A 14196-nucleotide genomic window follows, 5' to 3' on the forward strand; every position below is an offset into this window, starting at 1 on the left:
TGTCCCACAATTTCTGCTGTACAGCACTACTTAGCCTTTCAGTGAGACTCGGGAGGGACGGAGCTATTTGCCTCCTGGACGCAGAATTTCCTGGAATAGTTTGCGGACTCCATATGCAGAGCCCCTAAGTGCTAGAAGAGCAGAATCCCCCCCCCCCTCTCAACTGAGGTCAGAGGCCACACACCCATGCAGGGTATGGAGGCAGTCCACTGTACAGCGCAGGACCCCGCAGTACATACCAGTCACTCTGGGGTCAGAGGCCACACACCCATGCAGGATATGGAGGCAGTCCACTGTACAGCGCAGGACCCTGCATTACATATATGAGCGGCCGTGGTATTATGTGGATGTCCCTAGTCCGCCCCCACCACCACAGCTTCTGCCATCTGTCCGTGTGTCCAGCTGCCGCAGGGTCTCCTCCTTCTTGCAGATGATCATGTCCGTCTTTGAGAACAGTATGAAGGAGCGCGGAATCACAGAGAACGAGGCCTTCGACTGGGAAAAAGGAGGGACGGACATTCTACTTTCCACCAGCACGTCCACTCCTCCGCAGCAGAACACCCGGCAGACGGCGGCCATGTTTGGGTAGGAGTGGGGGTGTCCCTGTCAGTCCTTCCCTGTCTTCTCTCCTGATTTCTTGGTTCCACTGAATTTCCTTGTTTCTGGGGTCACCCATCAGTCAGACCCCTGTATCAGACGTTAACCCTTTATTCTCCTGCTTCTTTCAGGGTGGTGAACGTGACCCCAGTGCCAGGGGACTTGCTGCGGGAGAACACTGAAGATGTGCTCCAGGGAGAACACCTCAGTGACCAGGAGAATGCGCCCCCCATCCTTCTAGGCCGGCCAGCGGACATCACTGGGCAGGTCCCCAATGTCGGCTTCAATGACACCGAGGTCTGGGAGGAGACGGACGTGAATAGGAACAAGCTGAGGATCAGTATCAGTAAGGTCAGTGGCGGCCGGAGCCCCCATAACTCCGGCATAGTGTCCGCTCACATTACTACCATCCTCTTGTCTCCCCAGACACAATGCCTGATGGAGGATGAACACAGTCGTCATGGTTGTCCTAGCTCTCCTGTCCGGGCCCCTCCAGAGTCGCCCACAACACAGGCCCGTTCCCTCCGTTACAGGCGTGTTAACAGCCCCGAATCAGAGCGACTGTCCACGGCGGATCGAGTGGATCTCCAGGAGAGGAGGTGAGACTGACCGCAAACGACTCAGACTCTGCAAAAACAGCTGACAACTTCTGTAGAAGTCTCACTGGCGTATCAGAGGTTGTCACCACCAGAAACCACACTGGCACATAAGTCATGGCTGTCACTGGCCTGTGCCACCTCCACACTACTCCTGTCAAGCATGTCTACTCCCCCAGCTACAGCTCCTCCTACACGGTCTACAGCCACGGAGAGCAGACCTTTTATGCTTCCTACAACCTTTGCCCCAGGTCAGGGTAATATTCTGCCCGTAAGCTGCCGTCCCCGTGAGACTGTGGACCATAGGGGTTCTCTGCAGTGTCCCACCATGCAGGTTGTTCTTCTTCTTTTGACTGTAGCTTTGTCTTCTCTCATCCAGATCCCGTGTGGACCTTCCTGCGTCTCCTTCACGTCAAGTCTGCTCCTCACAGCCTGCACAGATGTTGTCCATCGATACAGGTCAGGTCGACCGACAGGCCAGTGGCCGTATGGAGGTATCCGCATCCGTGGAGCACGAAGCCCTAAGCAATGCCTTCCGCTCCGTACCACTGGCAGAGGAGGAGGACTTTGACAGCAAGGAATGGGTTATCATTGACAAAGAGACTGAGCTGAAGGACTTCCACCCTGGGGCAGAGCCAACAACCTCAGGCACCACCGATGAGGAGCCTGAGGAACTCCGACCCCTGGATGATGGGGAGGAGAGACGAAGGTCTGGGGGGGCAGATGCCGCAGTGAGGCCAAAGGTGCATGAAGTCAGACCCCGGGCCATGCAGACTGTGGCTGAGGAAGAAACATCTTTCCGGAATGAGGGCTCAGAAAATAGGGCAGAACCCCCACCAGCCAGTCCATCCCACTCCCATTCAGCATCAGCAGCCCGACAGCGAAGGAGGGAGTCTGATCCCACTGGTCCTCAGAGACAGGTAAGAGACGACCGAAGAGGCTATGGGCTACAGTTCAACTGCGAGGTACCTCTGCAAGACCTGAAACCCTGTCTGTGGGGGAGGGAAGGTGACAGCACTACTGACCTGACATGTAACGTTCTCACCACCTGTCCACCTGTGATTACAAGCAGAAGGAACTCTGCATCCTCACCTGTGCGTTACTTACCAGCAGAGTCCAACGTGAGCCCCAAGGTGGAGCCGATTATGAGGAGCAGTAGACGCGACCATGGGGTGCTGCCTGAGCGTAGTCTCATAGTAAATTGGGTGGGGGCATTTTATGGGGGTGAAGGAGTTAATTCCAGTACTGAGAGGAGTAGTAGAAATGGTAGAAAGGGTGTTAGAGAGGAGATATAGGATGGACAAGGAGGAGGTAACTGGGCATTATCAGCGATATATGGAGGCATTAGAAAAAGAAGACTCCGTGCTGACGATATACAGTTCATGAAGGATCATGTGGCTTGTGTTATAAGAGATTGCCTGTGTGATGCTGACATTGTAGTTCTATTCTCTGATGGGTTACATTGTAGTTGTGTTGTATGATGGATTACATAAAACCTACAAGAAACAAAATGAGCAAAAACCCTGCTGTCACTAAATAAGTAAAAGCAAAAGTGCATTTAAAGAACACAGAGTTCTTAGTAATACTGTTTTTGATCAAAAATAGCATAAAAGCCATCCCACCACGTTAAGGTAACTCTGATCAGGACGGTCCTACACGGTCTAATATTAAAACCTTACCATGTGTCAAAGTTGACCTCCGTGTGTGAATAAGGGCAGACAAACGGACCGGGTCCCGACCAGTGGACACCAGTCTAGAGAAGCCTTTAGATGTAATTTTCAGCTCAGGAAAGGGAGGCCACACCCCAGCTTGCTCAGAATGCAAAAATACAAATAATGAAAATAAATAAATAAAAATAATGATGGGTTACATTGTAGCTATGTTGTATGATGTGGGTTACATTGTAGTTGTTGTATGATGGGTTACATTATAGTTATGTTGCATGATATGTTACATTGTAGTTATGTGTGATGGGTTACGTTGTAATTATATTCTTTGATGGTTTACATTGTAGTTATGTTGTATAGTGGGTTGCATTGTAGTTATATTTTTGGGTTACATTGTAGCTATACTGTATGATGGGTTACTTTGTAGTTATGTTGTATGATAGGTTACATTGTAGTTATATTGTATAAAGGTTTGCGTTGTATGTACCGTATATTGCATGAAGGGTTTATTGTATGAAGGATAACATTGTAGTTATATTGTATGATGGGTTACATTGTAGTTGTATGACAGATACGGTATATTGTATGATGGGTTACATTGTAGTTATATTGTTTGATTAATTATATTGTGTGATGTATAGTTATATTAAGTGATGGGTTACAGTGTAGTTATATTGTGATGGGTTACATTGTAGTTATGTTGTATGATGGGTTACCTTGTAGTTATACTCTTTGATGGGTTACATTGTAGTTATGTTGTGTGATGGTTACATTGTAGTTATACTCTTGGGTTACATTGTAGTTATGTTGTATGATGGGTTACATTGTAGCTATATTCTTTGATGGGTTACATTGTAGTTATGTTTGGCTTACATTATAGTTTTATTGTGATGGGTTACATTGTAGTTATGTTGTGTGATGGGTTACATTGTAGTTATATTCTTGGATGGGTTACATTGTAATCATATTGTATAAAGGATTGCGTTGTATTTATATTGCATGAAGGGTTTATTGTAGTTATATTGTGTCATGGGACACATTGTAGTTGTATGATAGTTACGGTATATTGTATGATGGGTTATATTGTAGATATATTTGATTAGTTATCTTGTGTGATGGTTACATTATAGTTATTATGTGATGGGTTACATTGTAGTTATTTTGTATGGATGGGTTACATTGTAGTTACATTATACGAGACTTGCATTGTAGTTATGTTGTATGATGGGTCACCTTGTAATTGTATTATATGATGGTTACATTGTAGTTTAGATTGTATGATTGCATTATAGTTGCATTGTGGGATGGGTTACATTGTATATGTTGCATCACATTGTAGTTACATTTCATGATGGATCACAGTGTAGTTACATTGTATGTTGTTCCATTACATTATAGTTACATTGTATGACGGGTTACAGTGTAGTTGTCACATTTTGTACTGGGTTACATTATAGCTGTCACGATATGATAGGTTACATTGTAGTTATAAAACTTTCTCTGCTTGATACGATTTCCCATGCAGCATTATTCACCATGTTCAGGGGATCTGCAGAGAATGTCAGGGTTTGACTTGTGTTGTGTGCTGGTTCTGTTTCTGGAGAATAATGACCTAGATGAACATTGTGGACGTAGCCTCACAACCCTGGTCTGTAGATGGTTTCTCTGTTTGGACCTCAATGATACAGCTGCAGCTGTTGACTATCCGTCTGTGTTCCTCATATACTTATAATCATCTCCCCAACAAGGTCATCTTCTGACACTGGCCATACAGACGTGTGTGTCCTGACCGTAATACAATGTACTCCACTGCTGCGCTCCATCCACATGGTCAGAGTAGGTTCGGGGGATACAAGTAGTGAACTGGAGGTGGATGATTACCATCCAGTCCTGAGGGATATGATGTACAGTGACAGAGACCACGTACCGTAAGGAGTAACACTGACCTCACCGTGCAGCTCGAGGCCGTGCTCATGTCATTTCTACCTCTTGATCCAAAAATGTGTGACTGTTTGATTGACTTCATTGCCCGCCGCTTCTCAGATCTCACCCGCTGCCACTCCAGCAGCTTTATTGGGAGGGGCAGGTGGTGCAGGCCCAAGATACAGGGTGCTCCCCGAAGACTCCCACAGCATGCACTAACGCAACACGTAGCTAGAAGCAGGAAGAAAGTCTCTTCATTGCCTGACTCCTTTCCCTCCGCTCTTCTTGATGTTTTTCAGCTGGAGGAGGACAGGCTCTCCCAGCACCCCCTGCCGAGGTACAGCCCCCTTCGTAGACTGGCATCTTCTGTCTTCTCATCCTCTACACTGGAAACAGAGCATTACCCACATCCTACTGGCACCTTCATCCAGCGCAGCCGCTCTGCAGAGAGTAGTCCCGTACGTCTGCCTCACCGCCGGCACCCACCACTGCCTGCCGGGAACCACAGACTGGTGCCCTCTGTGCTCCGTATCTCCCGATCCCAGCTCCAGCAGGTGTGGGCACGCTTCACTCACAAAACATAGCAATACAGCGTTGTCCTGGGCGGCAGAAGGGGCCGGAAGAAGGATGAAGATGAGCCTTGAGATAATGCAATACAATCACGTGAAGGCCGTGTCCATTATTGAGCTTCCCACCTCAGAGGTGTCCTGCTTCCTTCTCCCTCGGAGAACTTCTGGTCTTCTCTAGTGGAGAGATCCTTCCGGCTCCATCACTCTTCTTTTACTTTATAACCAGCACTGGAGCTGTTCAAGGGTGGCGCTGAACTTCGGGGGCACCAGCGTCTTCTGACTAACTCATCCTAGAGGACAATGTCTCCGCACTGAGTCACCGGCCTCACTCCAAGAACTCTCCCGTCAGCTCCTCCACCCTGCCATCTTAGCCCCTCGGCAGCTGGTCGCTGCGCTGCCGCTTCTTGCGATGTTGCTGCTTTCACCTTGGACTGTCCCGCCACATGTGGACCTCCGTGTGCAGTCTTCTTTCAGTTATTGGTCTCTGGGAGACCATTTGCACTGCAGAAGGAAGACTGAACTGGGCACAGGGAACTGCATGCCTCACTTTGCACGCCTGCGCCACCTGCCCGCACCCCATACTGCCCTGCTGTGCCTAATTGTGCCCCCGCAATGCATTATAAGCCCCTTACACAAAGGGCTCTTTATCAGAGGTGTGCTGGGAAATGAGCGTACTGCAGCATATAGAATGACTGAGCATTACTTCACTCCATGCCAGACGTGACGTCAGTGTTATGGGTCCACAACATCCGACCTCTGAGATTCCACCACTCCCTATCAACTAGCACTTATGCCTCCGTAGACCACCTCTCCTGTGGACCCTCTCCATCACCTCCCCATAGAAGTCCTATTACCCCCATTACTCCATATTGCACCATATAACCCTCCGACATAACTGTTATATTATGGGGGTTCATGAAAAGACTTTACATAACTCCTCCCCATACCCCTCCTACTATTCTATATAACCCCGCCCACACCCCTCCTATTATTCTATATAACTCCTTCCAAAACCGCTCCCATAATTCTATAATCTCTGCCCCATACACCTCCTATAATTCTATATAACTCCGCCCCATTGCCTTCCTATTATTCTTTATAACTCCGCCCCATTGCCCTCCTATTATTCTATATAACTCCTTCTAAACCCCTCCTATAATTCTATAGTCTCTGCCTCTTACACTTCCCATTATTCTATATAGCTCCTCCCCATACCCCAGCTGTTATTCTATATAGCTCCTCCCCATACCCCTCCTTTAATTCTATATAACTCTGCTCCATGCCCATCCTATTATTCTATATAGCTCTGCCCCATACCCCTCCTATTATTCTATATAACTCCACCCCATATCCTTCCCATTATATATGACTCCGCCCCATACCTCTTCAATGATTCTATATAGCTCCACCTCTCTCTCCCAACCCCTCCTCACACTCCGCGACCCCTCCGCTCACTCCGCAACTAGTCCTCTCACTCTCCGTGACCACTCCTCTCACAACATGGAACCTCTCTTCTCACACTCCCTGACCACTCTCCTCACACTCCCCGACCAGTCTCCGACCCCTCTTCTCACACTCCACGACCCCCCAACCTCTCCTCACAATCCCCGACCACTCTCCTCTCACTCTTCATGACCACTCCTCTCACACTGTTGACCCTTCCGCACACTTGCCAGCTCCTCCTTTCACTCCCCAATCACTCCCCTTCCCAGTCTCCGACTCCTCGTCTCACACTTCCTGACCCTCTTCTTACTCCCTACACCCCCCTCTCACTCTGTGTATCCCTCCTTTCACACTCGCCGACCCCTCCTCTCACACCTCCTGACCCCTCCTCTCACACTCCCTGACCCCTCCTCTTATACTCCCAGACCCCACCTCTCACTCCATGGCTCCTCCTGTCACCCCATGACCCCTCCTCTCATACTCTGTGACCACTCCTCAAATCTCCCTGACACTCCCCGACCCCTTCTTTTACTCTGTGTATACCTTCTCTCATACTCCCCTCACACTCTTCTCGTAGTCCCCGTCCCCTCCCCACACTAACCACTCTCCTCACACTCCCTGACCCCTCCTTTCACACTCTGACCCCTCCCTTCACACTCCCCAACCGCTCCCCTCATATTCCCCGACCCCTCCCCTCACACTCCATTACACCTCGCACTTCCCGACCTCTACTCTGACACTGCGTGACTCCTCCTCTCACATTCCCCGAACCCTCCCCTCACATGCCACAACCACTCTCTGACCCCTCCCCTCACACTCCGCAACCCATCACACTACCCAACCCTTCCCCTCACACTTCCCTACTCCTTCCCTCGCGCAACCCCTCACACTCCTTGAAGCCTCTCATTCCCCAACCCATCCTCCCCTCACTCTCCATGACCCCTCCCCTCACACTTTCCGTGACCCCTCCCCTCACACCCCACGACCCCTCTGCTTACGCAACCCCTCACACTCCCTGACCCCTCTCTTTACATGTTCCAATACCTTCTCTTACTCCATATACCCCTCCCCTCACTCTCCTTGGCCCCTCCCCTCATTCACAGCAACCCCTCCCCTCATTCACAGCGACCCCTCCCGACCCCCCCACACTCTTCGATCTCTCCCTTTACACTCTGACCCCTTCTCTTACTCCATGTACCCCTCACACTTCCTGAACCTCTCCTTACACTCCCCGACCCCTCATCTTACTCCATGTACCACTCCCGTCACACTCCACTCAGCTCCCCCACATTTCCCTCCCATCACACTCCATGACCCCTCCCCTCACTCCACGACTCCTCTCCTCACTCTCCCCGACTCTCCCTCACACTCCCCGACCCCCCCTCACTCCACGACTCCTCCCCTCACTATATGACCCCCCTCCACGACTCCGACCCCTCATTCCACGACTCCCCTCCTCACTCTCCCCGACTCTCCCTCACACTCCCCGACCCCCCCCTCACTCCGCGACTCCTCCCCTCACTATATGACCCCTCACTCCACGTCTCCTCTCCTCAATCTCCCCGACCCTCCCTCACACTCCCCGACCCCTCATTCCACGACTCCCCTCCTCACTCTCCCCGACCCTCCCTCACACTCCCCAACCCCTCCCATCACTCCACGACTCCTCCCCTCACTATATGACCCCTCCCCTCACTCTACGATTCCTCTCCTCACTCTCCCCGACCCTCCTTCACACTCCCCGACCCCTCACTCCACGACTCCTCTCCTCACTCCACGACTCCTCTCCTCACTCCATGACTCCTCCCCTCACTCCACGACTGTTCCCCTCACTCCACGACTCCTCTTCTCACTCTCGCCGACTCTCCCTCACACTCCACGACTCCTCTCCTCACTCCACGACTCCTCTCCTCACTCCATGACTCCTCCCCTCACTCCACGACTGTTCCCCTCACTCCACCACTCCTCTTCTCACTCTCCCCGACTCTCCCTCACACTCCACGACTCCTCTCCTCACTCTCCCCGATCCTCCCTCACACTCCCCGACCCTCCCTCACACTCCCCGACCCCTCCCCTTTCTCCACAACTCCTTCTCCGACCCTCCTTCACACTCCACGACTCCTCTCCTCACTCTCCCTGACCCTACCTCATACTCCACGACCCTCCTCACACTCCCCGACCCTCCCTCACACTCCCCGACCCTCCCCTCACTCCACGACTCCTCCCCTCACTCCACGACTCCTCTCCTCACTCCACGACTCCTCTCCTCACTCTCCCCGACCTCCCTCACTCTCTGACCCCTCCTCTCACTCCACGACTCCTCCCCTCACTATATGACCCCTCCCCTCACTCCTCCTCTCCTCACTCCATGACTCCTCCCCTCACTCCACGACTCCTCCTCACTCCACGACTCCTCTCCTCACTCTCCCTGACCCTCCCTCACTCTCCGACCCCTCCTCTCACTCCACGACTCCTCCCCTCACTATATGACCCCTCCCCTCACTCCACGACTCCTCCCCTCACTATATGACCCCTCCTCACACTCCACGACCTCTTACTCCGTGTACCCCGAGGTGTATGATGTGGGAGGCGGGTGCTGCTGTGACTATGCTGTGTATGTTCGGGGACATCGTTGGGTGGGGGGATTCCTGTGCTGCCTCCGCAGTGTTATGTGAGTACAATGCAGACCTCATTTGAGGGGGGATTTGTCGTCTATTACCCAGAACTTTCTTCTTTGAGCTTGAATTTACACTGCTGCTGCTGAAAGTTAGAGGGTCTGCAGAGCATGCCCCCCCCGTGACCAGAGAGTGGTATGTCTGTCGTCATGGCCGCCACCTCTTCTGCCACGTGTGTTCTGTGACCGACTAACTTGTCTACCACATAAGGTCTTACAGAAAGGGAAAACTGTGAGCTAGAGACCCCTGAAGAAGGTGCCGGAACGTGGAGCCACGCGACTGTGTAAAGTATGGTGCATGCAGCGTGCTGATTGGTGGAGTTATGTGAAGGGCGATCGCTGGTGTGAGGAGGTGCACTCTCACTGGCTCGTCTCTTGGAGTTGGCACCATGTTCACCTCTGAGTTTGTCTCTCAGCCTCGTGTTTTGGAGACATATAGGAAAAATGATTTTTCTTTTTGTAAGTTATTTAGAAAAGTTTTTACAATATCCAAAGGAATCGCTGAGGTGATCGTAAGTCACGCGGCTTCTCGGTGATTTTATATCATAAACGCAAAGGGAAATGTATTGTATGCAATAATAAAGAGCGTAAAGATACCACGTGGACTGGGACTTTAAATGTTAGCAAGCCACGCCCTCATCACATGACAAACATGCCACGCCCATATATGACATGGTCACATCCCTATATAACATGGGTACGCCCTTATATAATATGATGACACCCATATATAACTGATCAAACCCTATATAACATAGTCACACCTTTATATATGATCACACCCCAATATAACATGGTCACCCCCTTGTAAATGGTCACACCCATACAGTACAGACCAAAAGTTTGGACATACCTTCTCATTCAAAGATTTTTCTGTATTTTCATGACCATGAAAAGTATACATTCACACTGAAGGCATCAAAACTATGAATTAACACATGTGGAATTACATACTTAACAAAAAAGTGTGAAACAACTGAAATTATGTCTTATATTCTGGGTTCTTCAAAGTAGCCACCTTTTGCTTTGATGACTGCTTTGCACACTCTTGGCATTCTCTTGATGAGCTTCAAGAGGTAGTCACCGGGAATGGTTTTCACTTCACAGGTGTGCCCTGTCAGGTGTAATAAGTGGGATTTCTTGCCTTATAAATGGGGTTTGGGACCATCAGTTGTGTTGAGCAGAAGTCTGGTGGATACACAGCTGATAGTCCTACTGAATAGACTGTTAGAATACGTATTATGGCAAGAAAAAAGCAGCTAAGTAAAGAAAAATGAGTGGCCATCATTACTTTAAGAAATGAAGGTCAGTCAGTCCGAAAAATTGGGAAAACTTTGAAAGTGTCCCCAAGTGCAGTGGCAAAAACCATCAAGCGCTACAAAGAAACTGGCTCACATGAGGACCGCCCCAGGAAAGGAAGACCAAGAGTCACCTCTGCTTCTGAGGATAAGTTAATCCGAGTCACCAGCCTCAGAAATCGCAGGTTAACAGCAGCTCAGATTAGAGACCGGGTCAATGCCACACAGAGTTCTAGCAGCAGACACATCTCTATAACAACTGTTAAGAGGAGACTTTGTGCAGCAGGCCTTCATGGTAAAATAGCTGCTAGGAAACCACTGCTAAGGACAGGCAACAAGCAGAAGAGACTTGTTTGGGCTAAAGAACACAAGGAATGGACATTAGACCAGTGGAAATCTGTGCTTCGGTCTGATGAAATTTGAGATCTTTGGTTCCAACCACCGTGTCTTTGTGCGACGCAGAAAAGGTGAATGGATGGACTCTACATGCCTGGTTCCCACCGTGAAGCATGGAGGAGGAGGTGTGATGGTGTGGGGGTGCTTTACTGGTGACACTGTTGGGGATTTATTCAAAATTGATGGCATACTGAACCAGCATGGCTACCACAGCATCTTGCAGCGGCATGCTATTCCATCCAGTTTGCATTTAGTTGGACCATCATTTATTTTTCAACAGGACAATGGCCCCAAACACACCTCCAGGCTGTGTAAGGGCTATTTGACCAAGAAGGAGAGTGATGGGGTGCTATGCCAGATGACCTGGCCTCCACAGTCACCAGACCTGAACCCAATCGAGATGGTTTGGGGTGAGCTGGACCGCAGAGTGAAGGCAAAAGGGTCAACAAGTACTAAGCATCTCTGGGAACTCCTTCAAGATTGTTGGAAGACCATTCCCGGTGACTACCTCTTGAAGCTCATCAAGAGAATGCCAAGAGTGTGCAAAGCAGTCATCAAAGCAAAAGGTGTCTACTTTGAAGAACCTAGAATATGACATAATTTTAGTAGTTTCACACTTTTTTGTTAAGTATATAATTCCACATGTGATAATTCATAGCTTTGATGCCTTCAGTGTGAATGTACAATTTTCATGGTCATGAAAATACAGAAAAATCTTTAAATGAGAAGGTGTGTCCAAACTTTTGGTCTGTACTGTATATAACATCGTCACACCCCTATGTAACATGAGTACACCCTCATATATTATGATCACACTCCTGTATAACATGAGTCTACCCTATATAACATTGTCACACCCTTATATAATATGAACACGTCCCTATATCACATGGTTACACCCTTATGTAATATGGTTACACCCCCATGTAACATGATCACACTCCTATATAACATGGGTACACCCTTATATATTATGATCACATATACATGTCCTTCTCAAAAAATTAGCATATAGTGTTAAATTTCATTATTTACCATAATGTAATGATTACAATTAAACTTTCATATATTATAGATTCATTATCCACCAACTGAAATTTGTCAGGTCTTTTATTGTTTTAATACTGATGATTTTGGCCTACAACTCCTGATAACCCAAAAAACCTGTCTCAATAAATTAGCATATTTCACCCGACCAATCAAATAAAAGTGTTTTTTAATACCAAACAAAAAAACCATCAAATAATAATGTTCAGTTATGCACTCAATACTTGGTCGGGAATCCTTTGGCAGAAATGACTGCTTCAATGCGGCGTGGCATGGAGGCAATCAGCCTGTGACACTGCTGAGATGTTATGGAGGCCCAGGATGCTTCAATAGCGGCCTTAAGCTCATCCAGAGTGTTGGGTCTTGCGTCTCTCAACTTTCTCTTCACAATATCCCACAGATTCTCTATGGGGTTCTGGTCAGGAGAGTTGGCAGGCCAATTGAGCACAGTAATACCATGGTCAGTAAACCATTTACCAGTGGTTTTGGCACTGTGAACAGGTGCCAGGTCGTGCTGAAAAATGAAATCTTCATCTCCATAAAGCATTTCAGCCGATGGAAGCATGAAGTGCTCCAAAATCTGATAGCTAGCTGCATTGACCCTGCCCTTGATGAAACACAGTGGACCAACACCAGCAGCTGACATGGCACCCCACACCATCACTGACTGGGTACTTGACACTGGACTTCAGGCATTTTGGCATTTCCTTCTCCCCAGTCTTCCTCCAGACTCTGGCACCTTGATTTCCGAATGACATGCAAAATTTGCTTTCATCAGAAAAAAGTACTTGGGACCACTTAGCAACAGTCCAGTGCTGCTTCTCTGTAGCCCAGGTCAGGCGCTTCTGCCGCTGTTTACCTGGGGAATGCGGCACCTGTAGCCCATTTCCTGCACACGCCTGTGCACGGTGGCTCTGGATGTTTCCACACCAGACTCAGTCCACTGCTTCCTCAGGTTCCCCAAGGTCTGGAATCGGTCCTTCTCCACAATCTTCCTCAGGGTCCGGTCACCTCTTCTCGTTGTACAGCGTTTTCTGCCACATTGTTTCCTTCCAACAGACTTACCATTGAGGTGCCTTGATACAGCACTCTGGGAACAGCCTATTTGTTGAGAAATTTCTTTCTGGGTCTTACCCTCTTGCTTGAGGGTGTCAATGATGGCCTTCTTGACATCTGTCAGGTCGCTAGTCTTACCCATGATGGGGGTTTTGAGTAATGAACCAGGCAGGGAGTTTTTAAAAGCCTCAGGTATCTTTTGCATGTGTTTAGAGTTAATTAGTTGATTCAGAAGATTAGGGTAATAGGTCATTTAGAGAACCTTTTCTTGATATGCTAATTTATTGAGACAGGTTTTTTGGGTTATCAGGAGTTGTAGGCTAAAATCATCAGTATTAAAACAATAAAAGACCTGACAAATTTCAGTTGGTGGATAATGAATCTATAATATATGAAAGTTTAATTGTAATCATTACATTATGGTAAATAATGAAATGTAACACTATATGCTAATTTTTTTGAGAAGGACCTGTATATGGTAACTCCACTATATAAAATCATCACACCCCTATATAACATGATCACACCCTATTTTTGATATTCTATCTCTCAATGTTAAAATAAACTGACCCTTAAAATTATAGACTGTTCATGTCTTTGGCAAACCTACAAAATCAACAAGGGATCAAATACTTCTCCCCCACTGTATGTAACATGGGTACACCCATATACAGCATGGTCACACCCTAATATAACATGGGTACACCCCTGCATAACATTGTCACACCTCTTTATAACATAGTTACACCCCTATATAACATAATCACACTCTATATAATAGTCACACCCCTATATAACATGGTCACACTCCAATATAACACGATCACACCCCTATATACCTTGATCAAACTATATAATATGGTCACACTCCAATGTAGCACAATCACACCCCTATATAACCTGGTAACACCCAGGGTGGATAAAAATCAA

At 48.2% G+C, this 14196-nt stretch overlaps 1 protein-coding gene across 3 annotated transcripts in view; it reads left to right on the plus strand.

Moving 5' to 3' along the window:
* Positions 1–14196, plus strand: part of TTBK1 (tau tubulin kinase 1) — a 195339-nt gene that overhangs the window by 153527 nt on the left and 27616 nt on the right. For all 3 annotated transcript variants that reach the window (XM_077281873.1, XM_077281874.1, XM_077281875.1), the window contains 4 exons: positions 431–585; positions 729–948; positions 1024–1196; positions 1573–2113. In XM_077281873.1, the coding sequence (XP_077137988.1) occupies positions 431–585; positions 729–948; positions 1024–1196; positions 1573–2113 (1089 nt within the window). The remainder of the gene's footprint in view (positions 1–430; positions 586–728; positions 949–1023; positions 1197–1572; positions 2114–14196) is intronic.

Source organism: Ranitomeya variabilis, chromosome 2 (genome assembly GCF_051348905.1).
Source record: "Ranitomeya variabilis isolate aRanVar5 chromosome 2, aRanVar5.hap1, whole genome shotgun sequence".
Taxonomy (NCBI): domain Eukaryota; kingdom Metazoa; phylum Chordata; class Amphibia; order Anura; family Dendrobatidae; genus Ranitomeya; species Ranitomeya variabilis.